The sequence below is a fragment of the Ipomoea nil genome, unplaced genomic scaffold, assembly GCF_001879475.1.
Source record: "Ipomoea nil cultivar Tokyo-kokei standard unplaced genomic scaffold, Asagao_1.1 scaffold1250, whole genome shotgun sequence".
Lineage (NCBI taxonomy): Eukaryota > Viridiplantae > Streptophyta > Magnoliopsida > Solanales > Convolvulaceae > Ipomoea > Ipomoea nil.
Window position 1 is genome coordinate 1,624,107 of NW_017617678.1, and position 23,196 is coordinate 1,647,302.

Genomic DNA, 23,196 nt, shown 5'->3' on the forward strand with positions numbered 1-23,196 from the left:
GATTATGACAATCTCAGGACCTTTGGTTGTTTGAGCTTTGGTGCTACTATTCCACAAGGAAGAAATAAAATGCAATCAAGGGCAAGAAAATGTGTTTTTCTATGCTTCCCAACCAATGTGAAAGGATATATTTTATATGATCTTAATGATGAAACTGTTTTTTTCTCCAGAGATATCAGGTTCTATGAGCAAGTCTACCCCTTCAAAGATCCAGGACTCACACATGCACATGATGTAAGTGATGTTCTTAATCCCTTATTGCCTATTATTCCCATTTCTACTGATGCAGAGATTATTCCTTTAGAGCCCATGAGAAAGACTGCCAATCTCAGAGTTATGGCAGACAATATTAACAGCAGATGTCCTGGGAATGAGAGTTGCCCCAGCATGAACATTGAGTATAATGATGAGTTAGTTAGTCAAGCAGCCATTGGCAATGATGAGCTAGGCAATGATACATCTAATAACTCACACATTAACATCAATCCCTCACAAGATCATGCTAATCAGCAACAACCTAGGAGGTCAGCAAGGTTAAGAACTGTCCCTCACAAATTGAATGATTATTACTGTCATTCTATGATAGGAGATAAATCTATTTTGAGATCTTCTCCTCATCCAATAGAGAATTTCATTTCTTGTGACAATTTGTCCCCTGGTCACAAATTCTATGTTTCATATGTTACATCTACACATGAACCACAATCTTATCATGAAGCAGTGCAGCATGATGAATGGAAAAAGGCTATGCAGTCTAAAATAGTTGCCTTGGTTCAGAATAATACTTAGACTCTAACAGATTTTCCCACAGGAAAATCACCAATTGGATGTAGGTAGGTGTACAAAGTGAAGCATAAGGCAGATGGCACAATAGAAAGATATAAGGCCAGATTGGTTGCAAAGGGATACACTCGGTAGTCAAGGGTTGATTACATTGAAACCTTCTCTCCTGTAGCAAGAATGACAACCATTATGACCTTCCTAGCTGTGGAAGTTGCAAAGGGCTGGGACATTCAACAGCTTGACATCAATATTGTTTTCTTACATGGTGACTTGGATGAAGAAGTTTATATGGTTTTACCCCCAGGTTTTAAGAGTGACAAGTCCAATCAAGTATGTAAACTACTGGGTCCTTATATGGTTTGAAACAGGCTATCAGGCAATGGAATGCCAAACTAACAAAAGCTTTACAAACTGATGGCTTCCAACAGTCCATGGCTGATCCATCTTTGTTTACAAAACTTCAAATAACTCTTTCATTGCCTTGCTTGTGTATGTGGATGATATCTTTGTGGCAGGTACAGATCCTAATCAGATTAAAGGACTAAAGCATATGTTGGATGCATCTTTTAAAATCAAGGATCACAAACTGAACTATTTCCTGGGAATTGAAGCATTCAGAACCCCTAGTGGCATTAATCTCTATCAAATGAAATACATTTTGGAAATCTTGGAGGAAAATGGCTTTCTGGATGCCAAGCCTGCCAAAAATCCTTGCACTCCAGGCCTAAGACTCAACAACACTAAAGGTACATTGCTTGACAGCTTTGAAATCTTTAGAAGACTGGTTGGTAAGCTGCTCTATTTGACAAACACTATGCCTGATATCTCATATGGTGTTCAGCAGCTCAGTTAGTTTGTTGACAAGCCAAGATATACACACTTAGTTGCAGCACATATAATACTGAGATACCTCAAGGGTTCTTCTAGAAAAGGATTGTTCTATGCTTCCAATTCTGATCTCAAACTTCAGGGCTTCTCTGATTCAAACCGGGCTACTTGTACAGAAACCAGGAAGTCAATTACATGTTACTGCATTTACCTTGGGGATTCTCTTATTTCTTGGAAGACTAAGAAGCAAGCTAATGTGTCCAGATCATCATATGAAGCAGAGTACAGGGCCTTGGCTTCCACTGTTTGTGAACTTCAGTGGTTTTTATACTTGTTGACAGATTTGAAGGTAGACAACAGAAGTCTCATTGCTCTATTTTGTAATAACAACTCTGCTGTAGCCATAGGTGAGAATCATGTGTTTCACCAACGTACTAAAGACATTGAAATTGATTGTCATGTAGTGAGGCAGAAAGTAGGCCTGTGCATAACCCGCCCAACCCGACCGACCTGAACCCGACACACAAGAATGGATCGAAAACCAAACCCGAGAAGCCAAAACCGAACCGAGGCGTAGAACGACGCCAGTTTATTTAGGTCGGGGAGGGGGGTATATTTTCTACCCGAACCCGTTTGACTACCCGACTTAGGCTAAGGCTTCGTATAACCTATGTAATGCGACGTCGTGTAGCCTAAGTATATATAGAATAAGGAGCGGAGAACTTGCAAACCCTAGTCTCATTTGCGCAGCTCTTCGCCTCTTCCCTTCTTCTAGAGAACTCTATGACTTCTCTCTTCTCTCTACCCTAGTTATCTCAAAGTCTCTCTTTCTCTGACTTCTCTCTCAGCCCTTCTTAGTTCTCGTTCTCTGACTTGGAGTGTGGAAGCTATTATTCTCCGGTGGAAGCACTCAAGCCCCATTCGTTTCCGGTAGCTCTTGACCTCTGAGAGTCTGAGTCGAAGCGAGTCTCCAGTGGAAGCGATACTCCGGTGGATTGCAATTCGCTGGCTAGGAATCGAAGCCCTTTGTTCTCGGGGGTTTAATTTAGAGAAATGAAGTAATCTCTATTCTCTAAACCCTAGTCTTTTAGATTGTTAGATACTTAGATTATATTCTTATACTCTTATAGATTGTGATTTGTATGGACTGTGATGTTGTGATCTGTTGAGAAGTTCCAGATTACATGTCACTTGTCTCTAATTTGTGATACTTTGATACTTTGATTAGGGTTTATGTGATTGTGATTCACTGATTTGTATGGACTGTGATGTTGTGATCTGTTGCGAAGTTCTAGATTACATGTCACTTGTCTCTAATTTGTGATACTTTGATACTTTGATTAGGGTTTATGTGATTGTGATTCACTGATTTGTATGGACTGTGATGTTGTGATCTGTTGAGAAGTTCCAGATTACATGTCACTGATTTGTGTGAACTGTGATAATGTGAGATTTAGGGATGGCAACGGGGCGGGGCCGGGCCGGGAATGGGGTCCTCATCCTCGTCCCCGAAATGGCCCCCATTCCCCATCCCCGCCCCGTTCCCCGTCGCGGATGGGGAATTATTCCCCATCCCCATCCCCGCGGGGATTTTTCGGGGACGGGGAATCCCCGTCCCGTTTTTTTATTTTTATTTATTTATTTTTTTATTTTTTTACGCCTATTAACAAAATTAATATTATCAAAAAATCGTATTGTTGAGCCAATAAGCCTTGAATCCTTAAAGAAAATTCAAATACAAAATGCATAGCTTAATAAAATTAAAATATTCAAAGTCCAAAGTTTAAATTCTTTCGAAATCCTCCTAAGTCCAAAGTCCAAACATAAATGCATTAGTATATAACAAAACAAAATAAACTTTAAATCTTCAACTCTCAAGTAGTTTGTAGTGGTCCTCAACTAGTCAACTCTTCATTAATAACCTGAAATAATAATAATAATTTGAATAGTAAAATTATAATGATACATCATACATTCATACATATATTTAGTTCAACTTTTAAACAACTTTTAAACAGTATATACCTCTAAGCTTCTGCTTCTAATTCATGAGGTTGAAGTAAATCTTCATCAATTTCATAATCCTCCTCGGTGCAATTACCTACAAATATTATTTGAGTATGGTAAAGTATTAAAAGTAATGGATAATCAATTAAAAATAATTTACCCAAGTAAAATTTCTTACTTTCAAGCAACCAACTTTGAGAACACATTAATTCCTCCACAATATTTGGATGAAGTCTACTACGATGAGGCGACACCAATCTACCACTAGTACTGAAAGCAGATTCTGAAGCAACGGTAGAAACTGGAATAGTTAATAAATCTTTGGCAACCTTACTCAAAGTTGGATATTTCTTTCCTTCCACTTGCCACCATGACAAAACATCCAAATCATCCTCGAATGGTGATCTCTTAGCCTCTAAATACAAGTCCAACTCTGATGTAGTCCCACTCATGTGTGAAATTTCCATAAAGTCTTTCAATTTGTCTGTAACTGGATCACCCTGAGTCAAGGTCTCCCCTTGGACGCGTTTACTTGCAACTGTTGTTGTTGAAGAAGATTCATATTCACGGCACAAATCATTGCAATATGTCTTAACCCTCTCAATTTCTAATGCACCTTTATCTCCATAAAATGTTTGAAAGAAGAATTGAACAACTCCTAACTTATATCTTGGATCAAGAACATTAGCTACAGCTAGAAATCCATGCACCACTTCCCAGTATTTATTAAACTTTGCAGTCATACTCTTAGCCATATTTGCTATCACCAAATTAGTTGACTCAACCCAATTGCTCAAATTAACCTTAATCTTAGAGATCAATAGGAAAAAAACATTGGAAGTTGGATATTTTCTTCCAGAAAATACATTTGATGCTTTATAAAACACTTCCAGTTTATCACAAATGTTCTCAGCTAACTCCCAATCTTCCTCAAATGGTGCACAAAGAAATGAAGACTCTTGTTGTTCCAAACGGGAAAAAACTTCTTTGTATTGCAATGCAACAGAAAGCATCAAATAAGTAGAATTCCATCGAGTCTTACAATCTTGAACTAACTGTTTTGAATATTCTATACCCAAATGTGTTGCACTTTCTTTAAAGAGTTGTTGTCTTTTTGGTGTAGCTAACCAAAAACTAACACTTTCTCTAACTCTTTCAAATGCATTTCCCATAACTTTTAACCCATCTTGCACTATCAAATTCAAGATATGAGCACAACAACGCATATGAAAAAATTTCCCACCAAATAAAAGATGCTTACGGTTAAGCTTGGACACAACGTGCTCAATTAAAGCATCATTAGTTGAACAATTATCAACAGTTATTGCAGACAACTTTCTCTCAAGATTCCAATCCAAAATACATTTCAACATTTCTCTTGAAAGAGCCAATGATGTATGTGGAGTCGGGACATAAATAAACCTAACATAGATACACAATAAACCTAACATAAATACACAATCAATAATTTCACAAATTGCACACTAAATAATCAACTTGTATAAAATAATTTCATAAAGTGTACATACCTCAAAACCAAATTATGTAGACTCCAATTGTTGTCCACATAATGTGCTGTAATAGCCATGTATCCCTTCTTTTGAGGTGATGCAGTCCACATATCCGTAGTCAATGCAACCCTACTTGAGCTTCTATTCAAAGACTCAATAAATGTGATCTTTTGAGCCTCATACATCTTTAGAATATCAACTCTAATGGTGTTTCGACTAGGCATCTTCATTAAAGGTTGAACAATATTCATGAACTCCCTAAAACCAGAATGCTCAACCATATTAAGTGAATACTCGTGCTTAACAATCATACGAGCAAGTGCCTGTCTACTAGCTATGGGGTCAAAGCTATAATTGTTTACATTCACTTTCCCATCCTTGTCTTTATTTAAGGTCCGTGTTTGTTGCCTAAAGGGTTGGTGAGGTCTCATTCTACAAATTTTGTGATGATCATGCAGATGTTTTGTACCATTTTTGCTCTCTCCCCCAAGTAGCTTCTTACAATAATTACATTCCGCCTTGTCTATCCCATTAACTTTAATCTTTGTGAAATGTTCCCAAACAGTCGACCTTAATCTTTTCTCACCAACTTTAGGCTCACCTTCAACAGTTAAAACAAAAAAAAAAAACAAAAATAAACAAGTGCAAAAGACAAATAATAAGACGATAAACAAAATGCAAATTGAACAAGTTAATAAATACAAAACTACACAAGAAGCTCACCTTCAACAGTTTGACTAGTTCCTTGAGTTTCTTGAATTTCTGGTTCATTCCTAGCACTAGGTGAATCCACGGGGGATGAATTAGGGTACTCTACCGGTGAACTCATGGGCGTTGGAGTTAACAAGTCACAACCGCCTACATGAGAATTATCACCTTCCATTTTAATAAGTAATAGTAATAGTAAATTATAAAATACAACTAGTATTGACATCAAAGTATCAAACTAGTGAAGTAACATATATTGCACGTATCTAAATCAAATTCAACAACAAAAGATTAAATGAAACAGAAAAATTGCATGTATAATTTATTAATTTACCTCCATGTATAATTCACATATAATTAAAAAATAGAAAGATTAGAATACTAAAACACATCAAATTTAGGTATAAAATTTCTGAACTTAAATCTGTGTAATTATTACTAGACTCATAATTTGTGTTAGTAAAACTAGAATTTGTGTGGTTATACTAACATAAGTATAGAACTGCAGTATCTATAATGAAAACACTATAAAGTATCTATAAACATTAACAATAATAGAGGCTGCAGAAACTAGACTCAATTGTGAATTGTCTAAACCATTCAACTCTCAACAAAACACTATAATCATACCGTACGGCCTCTCAACAAAACACTATAATTCTATAAAGGATTTAAACATATCGTACGGCGAGAGACGCAGAGATGTAGAGACGCGGAGAGGGAGACTGGTTCACTGGTTGTCGAGAGACGCAGTCTGAGGAGGGCAGAGACGCAGAGACGAAAGCGGTTGAAACTTGGAATTGAAAACTGATATAAAAGACGCAGAGACAGTAGGGTTAGGGACTTGAATCCTTTGTTTTACAATTCTAATATTAATACTATTAATACTATAATATTATATAATATATAATAAGTTATTATATATATTATATAATTATATAATATTATTAATAACTAATCGGGGATTCGGGGATCGGGGCGGGGATCGGGGAACAGGGACGGGGACGGGACGGGGAATGCCATCCCCGTCCCCGCCCCGTTCCCCGGCGGGGATTGGAAAATTTCCCCATCCCCGCCCCCGTTCCCCGAAATAAATCCCCGAACCCGTCCCCGTCGGGGCGGGGATCGGTTTTCCCCCGATGGGCGGGTTAAATTGCCATCCCTAGTGAGATTGTGATCTGTTGAGAAGTTCCAGATTGCATGTCACTTACTCACTTGTCTCTAATTTGTGATCTTTTGGTGGAAGCTTAATCTGTGTTAATTGTCCCTAATCTGGTGAACTGTGGTAAAGGCTTAAAGGGTTAATTGTCCCTAATCTGGTGGAAGCCCTAGCCCCTGTGTGTGAAATCCATATAGATGATGAGCATTATGAAGTGGAATACATCTACTTAGCTTGAATGCCTAAATATGGATTTCTTTGTAAATTGTAAATTGTATTAATTTATGGATATGTGACCCTTAAATCGTTTATGTGCAATTCTGCATACATGATGACATGTGAAATTAACTGAAAGTAATTATATGAATATATGTGGTAATGTGCATGCTTGATACCTCTGTCCATAGTTGTTGATGATTTTCCCTGAGTGATTTCCCATTCACTGATACTTTCCTTTTTTTAGATGGAAAGTATTAGTGGTTTATCTGGAAATCAACCTGAGGTGGAAGCCACAGCTGTAGAGACAAATACATCTCAGTCTCAACAGCCTTTGCCTCCACCTGTTCCTAAGAAAAGGAAAGTGGTTGAGACCAGATCTCCTGTATGGGATCACTTTGAAAAGATCAAAGACTCTGAGGGCATTGTTGTCAAGGGAAAATGTTTATACTGTGCTAGGGTGTATTGTAATGAGTCCAAGAAACATGAGACTTCTTCTCTCAGACTTCATGTGGTAAATTGCCTTAAAAATCCTCACTCTAAGGATACAAGGCAGTCCTTGCTTACTTTCCAACGTGAACCTTCTTCTGCTGGAACTGAAAGTAGTGAAGGATCAGAAGGGGTGTTAGGTACTTGGGTATTTGACCAAGACTTGATAAGGAGAGCCTTAGCTGAGATGATTATTCTGGATGAATTTCCTTTTAGGATAGTTGAGGGATAGGGGTTTAGAAAGTTTGTGTTTGTTTGCTGTCCTAGGTTTAAAATCCCTTTAAGATGGACTATTAGTAGGGACATTTTAAAGATTTTTTCTGATGAGAGGCTCAACTTGAAGAAGTTCTTTAGGACTTGTAGTCAGAGGGTTAGTATCACAACTGATACATGGACCTCAGTCCAGAGAATAAACTACATGTGCATAACTGCACATTTCATTGACAGTGAGTGGAAGCTCCAAAAGAAAATCATTTCATTTGTTCCTATCTATTCCCACAATGGTGAAAGTATTGAAAAGGCTTTAGAAAGTTGTCTTATAGACTGGGGTCTAAAATCAGTTTTCAGTGTCACAGTTGATAATGCTTCTAGCAATGATACTGCCCTAGGATTCTTAAAGAAAAAGTTTGTGTCATGGGGTTGTACTGCTGTTAGGAGTAAGTACTTGCACATGAGGTGCATTGCTCACATCCTTAACTTGGTGGTACAGGATGGGTTGAAAGAATCTGATAGTGATGTTAAAAAAGTGAGGGATGCTGTTAGGTATGTGAGAAGCTCACCTGCTAGGCTTCAAAGATTTAGGGAGCTAGCTGATGTAATGGGGGTGGAAGCCAAGAAGTCTTTGTGTCTTGATGTTCTTACAAGGTGGAACTCCACCTATATGATGCTGAGTGCTGCTTTGTTGTATGAGAAAGTCTTTGAAGAGTATGCAAGCTCAGACAGTGGATTTAAATCTGATTTGGGTGAGAATAATATACCTAACTTCATGGATTGGGAAACCATTTCTGGTTTGGTACAGATTCTAAAATCTTTTTATGAAATGACTTTTAGAATTTCTGGTTCACTGTATGTGACTTCTAATACTTTTTTCTCTGAGATTTCTGATCTGTCTTGCTTGTTAAGTAATATGGTGGAAGCTGATGGCAGTGTTAAAGTGATGGATACAAATATGAGGGCAAAGTTTGATAAGTATTGGGGTGAGCCTGAAAAAATGAACTTTCTCATATTCTATGCAAATATCTTAAACCCCAGGGACAAAATAGAATATATGCCCATTCAGTTTACCCAGTTATATGGTGAGGACAAAGGTAAAACAATGTTTCATAAGGTTGTTGCTGGCCTTAAGGAGTTATTTCAAGATTATGTCTCCTGTTTTCCTGCCCAGTCTGTTCCTGAAAATTCTGCCAAGTCAGCCTCTTCAGTTATAATTTCTGATTGTGTTTCTGTTGGGAAACCTCAAGCATTATTGAAATCCCAGATTAAGAAACAAAAATTGGGTACTGGTGATTTGTCAATGAAAAAAACAGAGTTGGAGGTGTATTTGTCTGAGGTCATTGTGGATGATGATGAATCTTTTGACCTTCTAAGATGGTGGAAGCTGAATTCTGATAGGTTCCATGTGTTATCTAAAATGGCAAGGGATGTACTTGCTGTTCCAATCTCTACTGTTGCATCTGAATCAGCATTCAGTACCATTGGGAGAGTACTAGATGCCTTTAGGAGTTCCCTAACTCCTAAGATTGTTGAGGCACTTGTGTGTGCACAGGATTGGTTGAGGTTAGCCAATCAACCAATCACTGTTGAAGAAAATATTGAAGATGTTGAAAGGATTGAAAAAGGTAAATCTCTAAAATTTACATTTTAACTTAGAATTTATAAATATTTATTATAAATTAATACTTCTTTTAATTATACTTGTGTTTTTTTTTCTTTTTGCAGAGTTGTGCAGCACATCCACCACTGGAGTTGGATTATTGCCTACAATACCTGTATGGTTATATACTTATAACTTTTATTCCATAAAGCATTTCTGTATTTATTTTGATATTTGATCAATGATTATTATATGATATGTCTGTATGACTGCATCAGTGTTACAGTGTATGTGTATCAAATATCAATGTCCCTCAGGCCCTCATTCCTTGGCTGTGCAATGGAATTGGAAAGTGTTCAATGGCTTGGTGACATTTTAAATGTTGCTGCCATTGAGCATTTGGCACTTGAATGATGAATGATGTCTGGTAAAGTGGTAATGTATATGGCTTCACTTCTCTCAAGTCTCCATATCTCTATTACTGACTTATTGTTAATTACTTAATTGTCTTTGGCCCCTTGTGCAATGATGATGCTTCCACCATGTTATTTGAATATATAGAATTGGGTTTGGCATGTTGCCTATGTAGTGTGGTGTTTTGTGTCATACTCATAAAGAGCAATTCCCCCCAATCCTTGGTTGATCTGGAAAAATAGCAATCTGAGCACTCTATATACAAATTTTTAAATTATCTATAATGTATAATGTATTCATCTCATATTCTAACTCATTCATGTACAATTGTTTATATATTTTAAAGCTTATAAAAGTTTTGTGTTTTTACTTATCAGGAAGAGGAATAGCCAAATAGGTTATTATCATATTATTAGGGTCTACTGCCTACTGGTATTCTTTTTTATGAATGCTGAGTTGCTGACTGCTGAGGCTTGGTGGCTTGGGACTTTGGAGTTTGGACATTGGACATTTGGACTTTCAAGTTTCAAGTTTTGTTATTTTGTATTTTTGTATGCTTAATTGCTTAGTCAGTTAGTCACTTAGTCTGTAATCAGTAAATGCTTATGAGTTATGAATGTAAATTTTAATTTGTAAGTTGTAACTGTGAACTTGTGAAGTGTCTAACACTCTTACTACTTAAGTAGTTCTGTAGTTTAGACTACTTAAGTGGTTAAGTTTTAAAAATTAGTTCTTTTTGTTATATAAATTTATTATTTTTGCAATTACACTTTTATCAACAATAACCGATCTATCTGACTGTTGAGTCGGATATCCGAACGGTAATTCGGAAGAATATCTTACGGGAATTAGGTGGTAAAAAAAACGGTTAGGTGCTAGTATAGGGTATCCGAAGTCCGAACGGATTAGCCTTCCGCGAACCCGAACCGTCCGAACCCGTCCGTTGCACAGGCCTAGCAGAAAGTGCATGAAGGGTGATCAAGTTGATGGACATTCCCTCACACAAGCAAACAGCATGTGATTTTACCAATGCTTTGCCTATTCCATTGTTTGATGTTTTTCATGCTAAGCTGGACCTTCAACATCTTCATATCGAAATGATCATGTATTTGTGTTTTAATGAAACTATAGTGTATATAAAATAAAATAAAATAACATTTTCACATATTTGAGTGTATAAATGTTGAATGAAACTATAGTTATATCGAAATGAAACTGTAGTTGTGTTGAACTGAAACTGCAGTGTGTACAAAATGAAACTGAATAACAGAGTTATTTTTTGCGAAACGGGTGCCGTTTCTTTTCGTTAAACAAAATGACATTGTTTTTAAGCTCGGTGCATAATCGATTATGCACCGCGGTGTACGGTATAATTTGCCAAAATTTTTCTAAATATTAAATTCTTTATTTGTTCACCTTTTTTTTTTTTTTTTTTGATTCCCCAAATAACGAATAGGCCATTGAAAATTTTAGCCCATTATCAATGAGCCCAATTTAACCTTAAGGGGGCGTTTGGTTTAGGTTATATAACATAACTAAGGGAATGTGACATTTCAAAGCTCACATTCCTATGTTTGGTTCACATTATCTCAGGGAATCTAACATTCCCCAGGAATGTCACATTCCCTCCACATAGGATTTTGAAGGGAATGTGATTCCCTTCAATTTCTAAGGTTATGTAAGATAACCTTGGTTATGTTAGTTTATTACACACAAACACACACACACACACATATAATTATTTTTGTAATTATATATTTTTATTTTTATTATGTTAGGTTAGCATATAAAATAATTTTGTTTCTCAAGTTCAATATTTTAGTTAATATTTTAAAATCATGTAATTATATATGATACCGTTATCTTATTTATTTATTTTAATTTGTAAATTTATTAAAATATATGAAAATATGTTAAGGATATTATAGTGTGTGAATAAAAGATAACCTTAAACCAAACATGATTATATTACATACCCCAATTTTAACCAAACACAGGAATCTAACATTTCCAGTAATCTAACATTCCCAGCAATCTAACATTCTCTAAGGTAATCTGACATTCCGTGAATACTAAAAAAAAAAGGTGTGTGTTTCTAATTTTATGAAGAAAGTTGGAAAATTGAAATAATTTGAAGAAAAAAATAAAATGAAAAAATTCAACATTTTTAAATCGATTTTTTAATTGTTTTCTGAACAGTTTTGATGTTTGGGCTATTATATGCGACTAGTAATTCACCCGCGCGATGCACGGAAAAAAATTATGTTATTATAAATATAAATAAAAAAATTGAAAAACTAAAATATTTTAAATTATTTAATATAATAATATTTTTGAGTTTCCATTGGTCAAGTATTTATTATTTTTATAGAATACAAAATTACAATTAAAATTAAAATTAAAATTAATTAAAATTATAATTTTGTATGGTTAATATAATCTCTAATTATGTGCATATTCAAATAAACTTATAGAGATAATTTAAATAATTACATTGATTTATTCTTAATTGTATTTCATCTATATTATAATTTTCACAATACAAATAATAACTAAGATAATTACATTTGGAAAGCAAATTTCAAATTTTGTATGTGTAAATTTAAACTCTAATTGAACACATTTTTTATATGATTATATAAAAAGTATATTTTTTATATGATTATATAATATATAGCTATTTTATTTTTTAAATGTTCTGTTTTTTTTTATTTTTATTTTTATTTTTATAATAAAGGATGTTGTGGCATTAATTGTAACATTAATTATTTTCCAAATCATATAGCTTTATTATTATTATTATATAAAGGATAATGATCTTAGGGTATCTCTAGGCTCTAGCAGTAATTTTTGGTGTATTTTTTTGACACATAAAAGAGGGAAGAAATGAGTTGGAGGAGAGAGGAGGAAAAAAATAGAAAAAAAACATTTGCGACCTAAATTTTTGTGGGCCTACAATATTTAAAAATAAATAAATTACTTGCGTTGGTGTGTGTTTTGCACACTAAGGGTGTGTTTGGTTCGTGGGTTTTGCTCATAAGAATGGATATGAAAGTGATTGTTGTTGTTTGGTTGATAGATTTTTAGAACACTACTATGGGTTTTGAATACCTCATCAATTGAAAAACTCATACCCAAATAAAATAAGGGTTTCATTCTCAAGCACTACTATTAGTAACCATTCCCATTCCACCCTACCACCAAACATGTTAAATACTTTCACTAAAACCCATTACCATTACCAAGTATTTGATACCCATTCTGATTCCGATTCCTATGTGCGACCCAAACACAGCCTAACTGCGCCCAGCGGGAGCGTATATCAATTTTTTTTAATTTTGCCTCTATTTCTCACTTCTAAATGGCGTGAAAAAAACTCCACTTTTGAAAATGCTCTTAAAATGTTGGGACCAAAGTATAATTAACCAGAAATCATAATACTCTAGTCAATAATTCATATTTCATAACCTGAAAAAGCGTGAACACACGCGCTTCACTTTGCTCAATATCTCTAAAACCCCGCCATTATCATTCCCGCCAACCCGAAATCCCTCCGTTTTCGATTGCCGTGAATTCATGGGGTATATAGTATAGTGGCCCGACACTGAGCCGAGAGTGTTATTCTAAACAATTCCTCATTTTCGATTGAGCAATTTCTTCTTAATCCTTAAAAATGGATGAAAAATTTGAGGAACAAAACAAGCTTCCGGAGCTCAAACTCGGTACAACAAAACCCTAATTTCTTCAATTTCAATATCATTTATTTCACTTCAGTAATCTAAATGTTGTTCCATCTTTTTTTTTTTTTTTTTTTTTTTTTTTAAATTTAAATCATAGATGCCAAGCAAGCTCAAGGGTTTCTCTCATTCTTCAAAACGCTACCCAGTGTAACCGATTTTTTTTTTTTTTTAAATAATTGTTTAATTATTTTTTCCATTTTTTTTTTAATGAGGAAATACTGAGAATACATGTTAATGAGCTTAAATTTATCCTCTGTTTTTCGCAGGACACTAGGGTTGTTCGGTTTTTCGATCGCCGAGTAAGTGCTCCTTGCTCAGCCTAGGCCTTTGTCTGTATTCCAAGTGTTATTGTGTTACTAATAGTGTAGTGTTTTTTTGTTTTTGTTTTTGTTTTTTTTTGGTAAAGAAGTGGCTGTTTTTCACTTCAAAATGTTTTCTTCTTTTTGCAAATAAATTTTCTTGAGTTCTTCAGTTTATTTGTGCTGGTAGTAAAGAAAATAGCTTTTGATTGTTTTAAGAAGTGGGAACTTATATCATGAATCCTTGCAAAACCAATGTCCTTTATGTTTGCTATAAACGCTAATCAACATTCAATTCTTTTGAAGAAATTTATTGTACGTCCAAGTAATTTTTATAAAAATTCACATAGCTATATTACCAATTTGATGGAAGCAGGTGTAAATTTATGATCCATTTAATTATATACCAATTCTGCATTAGTAATCCTTTGATTTCTACATTTAGTGGTGTCATGTGAAACCTAGTGACTTCAAAATGTTCTTATTCAGCTTGATCTGTGTTCTTTTTCTATACTTGCATACATTTTGTGGCTCCTATAGTAATGATTAATGCATCTGTTCCTTGTCTTAAGGATTATTACACAGCTCATGGGAACAATGCAACTTTCATAGCAAAGACTTATTACCATACTACAACTGCTTTACGGCAGTTGGGTAGTGGACCTGGTGCCATCTCTAGTGTTAGTATGAGTAGAAACATGTTTGAGACAATAGCCCGTGACCTTCTCCTGGAGAGGACTGATCACACTCTTGAGTTGTATGAGGGTAGTGGCTCAAACTGGAGATTAGTTAAAACTGGGACCCCTGGGAATCTTGGAAGTTTTGAGGACATTCTTTTTGCAAATAATGAAATGCAAGATTCTCCCGTAATTGTAGCTCTTGTTCCAAACATTCGTGAAAATGGATGCGTTGTTGGGTTAGGTTATGTTGATCTTACTAAGAGAATGCTTGGATTGACAGAATTTCTTGATGATAGCCACTTCACAAATGTAGAATCTGCTTTGGTTGCTCTTGGTTGCAAAGAATGTCTTGTTCCTGTGGAGAGTACCAAATCTAGTGAATGTAGAGCTTTGCAAGAGGTAATGGCAAGATGTGGTGTAATGGTAACTGAAAGAAAGAAATCTGAGTTTAAAGGAAGAGATTTGGTGCAGGATCTTGGTAGACTTGTTAAAGGTTCCATAGAACCAGTTCGGGATTTAGTCTCTGGGTTTGAGTTGGCACCCGGAGCATTGGGATCCATACTTTGTTATGCAGAACTTCTTGCAGATGAGAATAATTATGGAAACTACACAATTAGAAGGTATGACCTTGACAGTTACATGAAGTTAGATTCTGCTGCTATGAGGGCACTAAATGTCCTGGAGAGCAAGTCGGATGCAAACAAGAACTTTAGCTTGTTTGGCCTCATGAATAGAACCTGTACAGCTGGAATGGGTAAAAGACTGTTGCACATGTGGCTTAAACAGCCTTTACTGGATGTAAATGAAATTAACTGTCGGCTGGATTTGGTGCAAGCATTTGTTGAGGATGCTGAACTTCGCCAAGATCTGAGGCAACATTTGAAACGAATTTCAGATGTTGAGCGGTTGGTGCGCAATCTTGAGAAGAAGAGAGCTGGCTTGGTGCATATTGTAAAACTTTATCAGGTGCTTTGTTTGCTTCATCCCCCTCCCCCCCTTCCCCCCCTTCCCCCCCTGTTGATATTCTTTTTCTACCCTTCCCTTTTCACCAACGATCAATCATTCATAGAGAAAAATATCTCAAAGGTCTGCAACGCATAAATAAAGATTCTTAGTATACTTGTGGTTAATTGTTGTTTTGCAGTCAAGTATCAGACTTCCATATATCAAAGGTGCTTTGGAAAGACATGATGGGCAATTTGCATCATTGATTAAGGAAAGGTATTTGGACCATCTAAACTATTGGACTGATGATAATCACCTAAGTAAGTTCATTGGTCTTGTGGAAACTTCAATTGACCTTGATCAACTGGAGAATGGGGAGTACATGATTTCTGCTGCCTATGACTCAAACTTATCCTCTTTAAAAAATGAGCAAGAGTCACTAGAGCGGCAAATTCGCAATTTGCATAAGGAAACTGCCAATGATCTTGATTTAGCTATTGATAAAGCACTTAAGCTAGATAAAGGACCGCAGTTTGGACATGTCTTCAGAATTACCAAGAAGGAAGAGCCTAAAGTTAGGAAGAAACTGAACACCCAATTTATTATTCTTGAAACTAGAAAAGATGGAGTGAAATTTACCAATACCAAACTCAAGAAACTCGGGGACCAATACCAAAAGATAGTTGAGGAGTATAAAAACTGCCAGAAAGAACTGGTAGCTCGAGTAGTTCAAACTGCTTCAAGTTTCTCTGAGGTAACTATATGGCAAAATGTCTTTTTAGTCATAATATCCCCCTCTCCCTCCTTGGCTTTTCCTTGGCCATTGTTATGCATTGAGATATTAACTAAGCATTGGCTGTACAGGTATTTGAGGGTATAGCTGTGCTGCTCTCTGAGTTGGATGTATTGCTCAGTTTTGCGGATCTGGCTGCTAATTGCCCAACTCCTTACACAAGGCCAGACATCACCCCTCCAGTAATGACTCTGCGCATTATTATACAATTGTATAAAATTATTTAATAGAAATGTTATATAAGCTAATACAATCTCCTAATGTAAGGATGTGGGAGATATTGTACTAGAAGGAAGTAGACATCCTTGTGTGGAAGCTCAAGATTGGGTCAATTTCATTCCAAATGATTGTAAGCTAGTAAGTCATCAAGTTCATTGGTGCTGTTTCTGGAGTTAAGTCTTTCACAATGATGGAATACTAAGTTCTTGATTTTCCCAGGTTAGGGGAAAGAGTTGGTTTCAGATTATTACTGGGCCCAACATGGGTGGAAAATCTACATTCATACGACAGGTATGACATTTTGTTCTTTTGAACGGATTCAAATTTATATTCCTATTTTCATATTTTTGAAATGGTATGAATTCACAAATTAACAAACTGATAGTTCCATGCTTGTCATTATAATATTTATTTATGTACTAGTTGTAAATACGAATCATGTATGATTGAATAATGCCCAATTAACAACAAAAAGTTAGTAAAATTAAATGATCAAAATGATTAAATAAATAAACACATAAATCTTATAAATATTAGAATATATAATTTTAATTTTTGATAATAAGAAATATTATTATCTAGCATAAATTTTTATAAAAAATGCATTGAACACATTAGGTATTGTGTTTCAAAAAAACTAAAAAAAAAGATTTAGCTTTTAGCAAATGCAATTAGTTTTTCTTATAATTTCTTCTATTATAATTAGATTTTAATATCGATATCATAATAAATGAATTAGAAATATTTTGTTGAAAACAAGCCAATGATGCATCAAATAAGATACAAATCAAAAACTAAACTCTTTCACAAAAAAAAAAAAAGAAGTAAAAATTTTAATTTATATATATAAAAAGTTAAAATAAAGAGAAGTTTTCAAATAAGAAAATCATATAGATACACATTCATTAATTAAAAATCATTATTAAATTAAATTATATTTATAGAAACTACATATACACACATGCATGCATGTGATTGTATTTTACATAATAAGGGTAGAACTGACAAAAGAAAAAAATATTAAGGATAAACTTAGTAAGAAACTATAAATGTACAACACAAAGGACTAATGTTAAATTATATTTATAGAAACTACATATATTTTTAATTATAGTTAAAGACTAATGTTAAAATAAATGTCAAAAGGAAAAAGTGAAGGGTGAAATTGGAAAAAAATTTGCAAAGGATCAAAACAAATAACACAAAGAACAAACACTTAATACAACTTATACTACCAAGTACCAACACAATTTTCATCCCATTTAAGGACTAACATCATTGGTTCTTATTAAATTTTAAAAGATTAAAGATTAAAGATTTGTAATGTTTCCTTGTCTATAAGGTGGGATATACATTTCTTTGCAAAGTATTTGCACTTGCCCAACACTTTCCCTATTATATTAGGGTTCTGAAGTTTGGCACATGATTGAAAGTCCTTGTTAGATAGATTCTTGCACATTTATTCTACCCTATAAAATCTCTGGCTCATTTGTACATAATTGCACAAGCAGGTCGGGGTCAATATCCTGATGGCACAAGTTGGTTCATTTGTTCCCTGTGACAAAGCTAGCATTTCTGTTCGTGACTGCATTTTTGCCCGTGTAGGAGCTGGAGATTGCCAGGTGAGTTGGCTGAATATGTTTATAAGAAAATGAAACTGTGATTGTCATTTCAGCAGTGAACAAAATTAGCAAATAAGAAGGGTGTTTGCTCTTTAATGTTTCTGTGTATTTTGTTATAATTTTACCACGTTGCTGTCTTGCTGATCAATTACCTTCCTATCCCTTTTTGTATTTCACCTTCATTTGATGCCTTAACAAATAGCACTCTTTGTAATTTTTTTAAATGGATGGTTAAATTTCATTTTGCTACTTTATATCTGTCATCTTCATTTGAAGCCTAAACAACTCATCTCTAGGTTTTTTTTTTTTTTTTTTTTTTTTTTTTTTTTTTTAAACCCCATTATACTTGCAATTGCCATATTTACTGCAAAGAAAAGTATGCCCCTGTAAATCCATTTCAATAAAAAGATCAGTAAGAAGTCTAATTTGGTTTCTAGCATTTTATTCTTGTATTTATGTGTCATCTTCATTTGAAACCTTAACTAATATTCCCTTTTTAGAAATTAACTAATAGTCCCAGTTCATATTAAACCTCACCATACTTTACAAATGTCATAACTGCAAAAAGAACTATTGTTCTACAACTTTATGTCAACAAACAATCTGCCAAGAATGATCATTTGCTTCCTATTATGTTATTCATGTGCCAGATTATATTTTAATAATTATTGAATGAATACTTGTTCTTCATTTCATTTTTCTTTTTATGCATAAATGGTAAGGCCTAATTTTATTTTGTAACCAATCTGCTTATCCCAACTCCACTAAGTCTTAGTTTAATCTATTACAATTACATTGATCCTATTTTTTCATTCAATTCTTTTTAACACAATATGTTGTAACCACATGTACTTGCTGAATCTAGGTTTATGGTTGTCAATTTTTTCTAGTTATGTGATAATTTCATCACAGTAATTGGTGTTTCTTCATATTTCAAAAGTTTTGACAAAAATCTTAACTTCCGGTCCCCTTTCTTTAAATCAGCTTCGTGGAGTTTCAACTTTTATGCAAGAAATGCTTGAGACTGCATCAATCCTGAAAGGAGCTACTGATAAATCATTGATTATTATTGATGAATTAGGCCGTGGAACATCAACTTATGATGGATTTGGTTAGTTATATTTTAGTTCTCTCTCTCTCTCTCTCTCTCTCTCTCTCTATATATATATATATATATATATATATATATATATATATATATATATATATATATATATATTTGGATGAACTCTTCACTAGAAGTAATGTTTGACAACCTGATCTTTTCTTTCACCTTGAAATTTTTTTTTTTTTGTTAATTTAAATTTTGTTTTATTTTCCTGGTCTTTATTTGCTTCGGTATTTGCATGTGATCTTGTATATGATGAATTATATAGATGGACATAACTACAGTTAAAGATCCCATCTACATAATTACTTAGCCAGCTGCATTTGTGATAAGTATTGTTTGTTTGTTACCTCATGGCCTTTTGTCAAAGTGTTGAAGTACACGACAGAACCACAATCATTGAAAAGGATTTGCAATGTTTGTGTCACTTTGATTGGGTACTGACAAAACCTCCGTTATTACTCAAATCTAGGTGTAACATTTAAATGATTTTTTTTTTTTTTTCTTGAGGAATACTTTCTACAACTTATGAACTTAATTAACTTTTATTTACTATTCTTAACTGCAATTATCAGGCTTAGCTTGGGCCATTTGTGAGCACATTGTTGAAGTGATTAAAGGACCTACACTATTTGCCACTCACTTCCATGAGCTGACTGCACTGGCTAATGAACATATGGATAGCGATCACTCCAATAACAGTGCTGGTATAACAAATTATCATGTTAGTGCACACATTGACTCTACAAATCGCAAGTTAACTATGCTTTACAAGGTATCTTCCTTTCTTGCCTCTTACAGACAGAGCTACTCATACCCTCTCATTTTTGCTTGAGCTTGTTATTCTGTTTAGTTGTCCTAATGTGAAAGCTTATTTTACTATACACTGAAAGAGTTAAGCTGTAAGAATTCTTGTGACCAGTCACCAGTGTATGGTGTGTCAAAGTTCCTCTTAGGTAGAAACCCCTTGATAGGGATATTTGGATTGTGAAGTTGTCCTCCATTGAAACGTTCACTTGCTGCTCTGTTTGCTTAATTTTAAAGATAAATTTTAAATATTTGGAAAGTGATTAAAATGGAAGCTTTTACTGGGAAGACTTCATGTCATAACCTAATGACCTGAGACAGCTGCTTCTTTATCTGGGAAATAGCTTGGAATTCTGCACTCAGGATATAATCTGAGCAGAAATAATACGTCTTACCACTTCATGTGTTAGGTAGTCAATAAATTTGTCATTCTTTACCCCTTGATTGTGATATGTTCACGGGTTTGACTTCGCGTTACGGGCCTGTGGAGTACTGAAGAAGAGAGGAAGAGGAAGACTTATCTCTACCTATGGTGGCGGTAGAGAAGTCTGAGAAATAAGGACAGAGAGTTGGAAGAAGAGAAATCTTCTTGAATGATCTTTATTCAAATTCCAACTTGTCTTTCAATCACATATTGCTGTCATATTTTAGGACTACCAACATAATTAACTAAGGAAGGAAAGATAATTACCAACTATAAAGAAATTCTTAATAATACTGATTGAGATAAAAAAGTAAAGAGAATAAATCAGACTGCTTAAATCGAGGGCATGGCCAATCTGTGAGATTTGCGCCCTTTTGCGGTAGTATTGTTGACCAATGAATGCATCAGATTGCATTTTAGTTAAAGATAACTATCAGATGACACAGTGGGGCGCTTAAGAATTCCAATTCACCAGATTTGAGATTGTTTGATGCCCCACCTTTAGAACAAAATAAAGCTCTGCGGTGGCATGAGTCAAAGACTTCATATTTGAAGTCTTTAATTCAATCCTCATACCATGAATTGTACCCCCAAAAGGGTGATTTTTTTCCTTTTTGGGTACATCTGAGGGGAGGGGGATTGAACCTAAGACTTCTTACACAGTCTTGCTAATTACAATTTATGATTCATTGTTAAGGAACTCTAGAATCTAATTGTTCTTTCTAAACTGTAGATATATCTGCATTAAAAGAACAATAAGCTGTACATAATTTCTCTCTAATAAAATTTATTCCAGGTTGAACCAGGTGCCTGTGATCAAAGTTTTGGGATTCATGTTGCAGAGTTTGCGAACTTTCCAGAGAGTGTAGTTGCCCTTGCAAGGGAAAAGGCAGCTGAGTTGGAAGATTTCTCACCTGCATCTATTATTACTTCTGATGCTAAAGAGGTATCCACATTTGTTACCCTATTGTGTTGTCTTCTCTAATTGCAAGAATATATATATATAGGGTGATGTTCCTATGAGAACCAACCTCTCCATAAGTCCATGGGAGCCAATCTGGTGCATTAAAAATGTAGATCTATGGATGAGATTAATTGGGAAAATTAGAAATGTGCGTGTGCATATGGAACATTATGATGTGTGCATATTAAGCATGTGTTGTGTGCAACATAGGGACATGCTTAATATGCACACACGCATTTTTAATTCCCCCAATTAATCTCATCCGTAGATCTATTTTTTAATGCGCCAGATTGATTCTCGTGGACTCATGGGGAGGTTGGTTCTCATATGATTTCATTTGATCACCCTCTTTCATATATGAACACATAAAGATGTAGTTCAATTGATCTTAATGTTGGTAGAAAGCTGCAATATCCTTTCCTAATCCATGCAATCTAGATCTCCCAACCAAAGTATTCTTAGAAGGTGATGTGCAAACTTTTCCTTTCTAATGGAGGAAGAATTCATTTTCAACCTGCAAGAAGTGTGCCTAAGTTATGACTTTACTGGTTTCATCATTGCCAAGATATCATATTAAGAAGTAAGAACCACATAGAAGCTTTGCCACTGTACCGATTAAAGGAGATGAGAGCAAATCTCAAAATTTATTTCTCACCAAACAGTGTGAGATCTTGTAGACATTCAAAAGGAGCTAGTTTTACTTTCGATAGATATTATTAGTCTGCCTAAGTTAGATGCATTTGCACATAGATTTACCAATTGTAAGGTCCTAATGCCATGCTACGTCATTAATTTCTATTATCTTGGAATATTCCATTGAAAACTCAGTAATTGTATCCAGGCAACCTCCAAGCGCAAGAGAGAATTTGACTCTGATGATGTGTCTAGAGGGGCTGCCCGAGCCCGTCAGTTCCTAAAGGATTTCTCCGAGTTGCCACTAGACAAGATAGATATGAATCAAGCTTTGCAAAACTTAAAAGAATTGAAAGCAAAGTTGGAGAAGGATGCAACAAATAACCCTTGGCTTCAGCAATTCTTCTAATAGAATAGTACTTGGGATGATCACCGCACTCCAAGAACATTGACGCCGTGAATGTTATTATTCGGCAATCTTCCAGGTACCCTGCGAATACAGTTTTCTTATTTCTTTGCAAATAGCTGGTTCTGTATGTGGAAGCATGATAATCTTGGTAGTTTTGAGGATATATTTGACCTAGATGCATGTTGTTCAATGAGTACATTGATCCTGTTAACCTTAAAGCAGTTGGGTTTTGTATGTATATAATCTTATGAACATTACTGGACAAAATAGAATCCTCTCTGCCGTGTTATTATTCTTATTCTTCTGGCAATATCTGTTTAGTGTTTGTGTTTGTTTTTTGGAAGCATTGTCTTGGAGATTTATTCCAAAGTAATTATTGAGTGAGTTAAGCTATTGATGTGTTGCTTGAAATATCCAAAACATGATTGGTAAAAAAATTCAAACTTGATGATTTTTTTTGGGTTATATGAATTATACTGATATATTATATTTAAATGAATGATATTAGTGTGTAATTTTTTATATAGTTTGTGTGGCAACTAATAGTCAATTCAGTAAAGTTTAAAGGTGTCGGGTTGGAGTGTGGGGTGCCTTTAGGGTTGGGGATTCAACCTTTTGGGAGAAG

At 34.7% G+C, this 23,196-nt stretch overlaps 3 protein-coding genes and 1 long non-coding RNA gene across 4 annotated transcripts; 3 read left to right on the top strand and 1 right to left on the bottom strand.

Annotated features, from left to right (window-relative positions):
• Nucleotides 1–4,881: 4,881 nt before the first annotated feature.
• LOC109184130 lies at nt 4,882–5,183 on the bottom strand. Its single transcript, XR_002054708.1, has 2 exons — nt 5,148–5,183; nt 4,882–5,040 (listed from the first exon to the last, which is right to left on the bottom strand). It is a non-coding gene; the product is annotated as an uncharacterized LOC109184130 (long non-coding RNA).
• Nucleotides 5,184–7,459: 2,276 nt separating this feature from the next.
• On the top strand, nt 7,460–7,933 carry LOC109184113. The gene has a single exon (XM_019334159.1). It carries the CDS (start codon nt 7,460–7,462, stop codon nt 7,931–7,933), a length of 474 nt encoding a protein of 157 aa, XP_019189704.1.
• Nucleotides 7,934–8,119: 186 nt separating this feature from the next.
• Nucleotides 8,120–9,928, top strand: LOC109184114 (zinc finger BED domain-containing protein RICESLEEPER 2-like). Its single transcript, XM_019334160.1, has 3 exons — nt 8,120–9,539; nt 9,640–9,694; nt 9,793–9,928. The coding sequence occupies exons 1-3, from the start codon at nt 8,120–8,122 to the stop codon at nt 9,926–9,928; spliced, it is 1,611 nt and encodes a 536-aa protein (XP_019189705.1).
• Nucleotides 9,929–13,601: 3,673 nt separating this feature from the next.
• Nucleotides 13,602–22,863, top strand: LOC109184200 (DNA mismatch repair protein MSH2). The gene is made up of 13 exons (XM_019334255.1): nt 13,602–13,650; nt 13,766–13,815; nt 13,935–13,967; nt 14,540–15,613; nt 15,792–16,346; nt 16,457–16,567; nt 16,653–16,742; nt 16,824–16,895; nt 18,116–18,226; nt 19,211–19,337; nt 19,910–20,109; nt 21,362–21,511; nt 22,371–22,863. Exons 1-13 carry the CDS (start codon nt 13,602–13,604, stop codon nt 22,569–22,571), a joined length of 2,823 nt encoding a protein of 940 aa, XP_019189800.1. The 3' UTR covers nt 22,572–22,863.
• The last annotated feature ends 333 nt before the right edge of the window (nt 22,864–23,196 follow it).

Coding starts and splice junctions, on each gene's coding strand:
- LOC109184200 (XM_019334255.1), top strand. CDS start 13,602: ATGGATGAAAAATTTGAGGAACAAAACAAGCTTCCGGAGCTCAAACTC. Junction 13,651..13,765: donor GCTTCCGGAGCTCAAACTCG/GTACAACAAAAC, acceptor TTTAAATCATAG/ATGCCAAGCAAGCTCAAGGG. Junction 16,347..16,456: donor CTGCTTCAAGTTTCTCTGAG/GTAACTATATGG, acceptor TTGGCTGTACAG/GTATTTGAGGGTATAGCTGT.
- LOC109184113 (XM_019334159.1), top strand. CDS start 7,460: ATGGAAAGTATTAGTGGTTTATCTGGAAATCAACCTGAGGTGGAAGCC.
- LOC109184114 (XM_019334160.1), top strand. CDS start 8,120: ATGTGCATAACTGCACATTTCATTGACAGTGAGTGGAAGCTCCAAAAG. Junction 9,540..9,639: donor TGTTGAAAGGATTGAAAAAG/GTAAATCTCTAA, acceptor TTCTTTTTGCAG/AGTTGTGCAGCACATCCACC. Junction 9,695..9,792: donor TTGCCTACAATACCTGTATG/GTTATATACTTA, acceptor TGACTGCATCAG/TGTTACAGTGTATGTGTATC.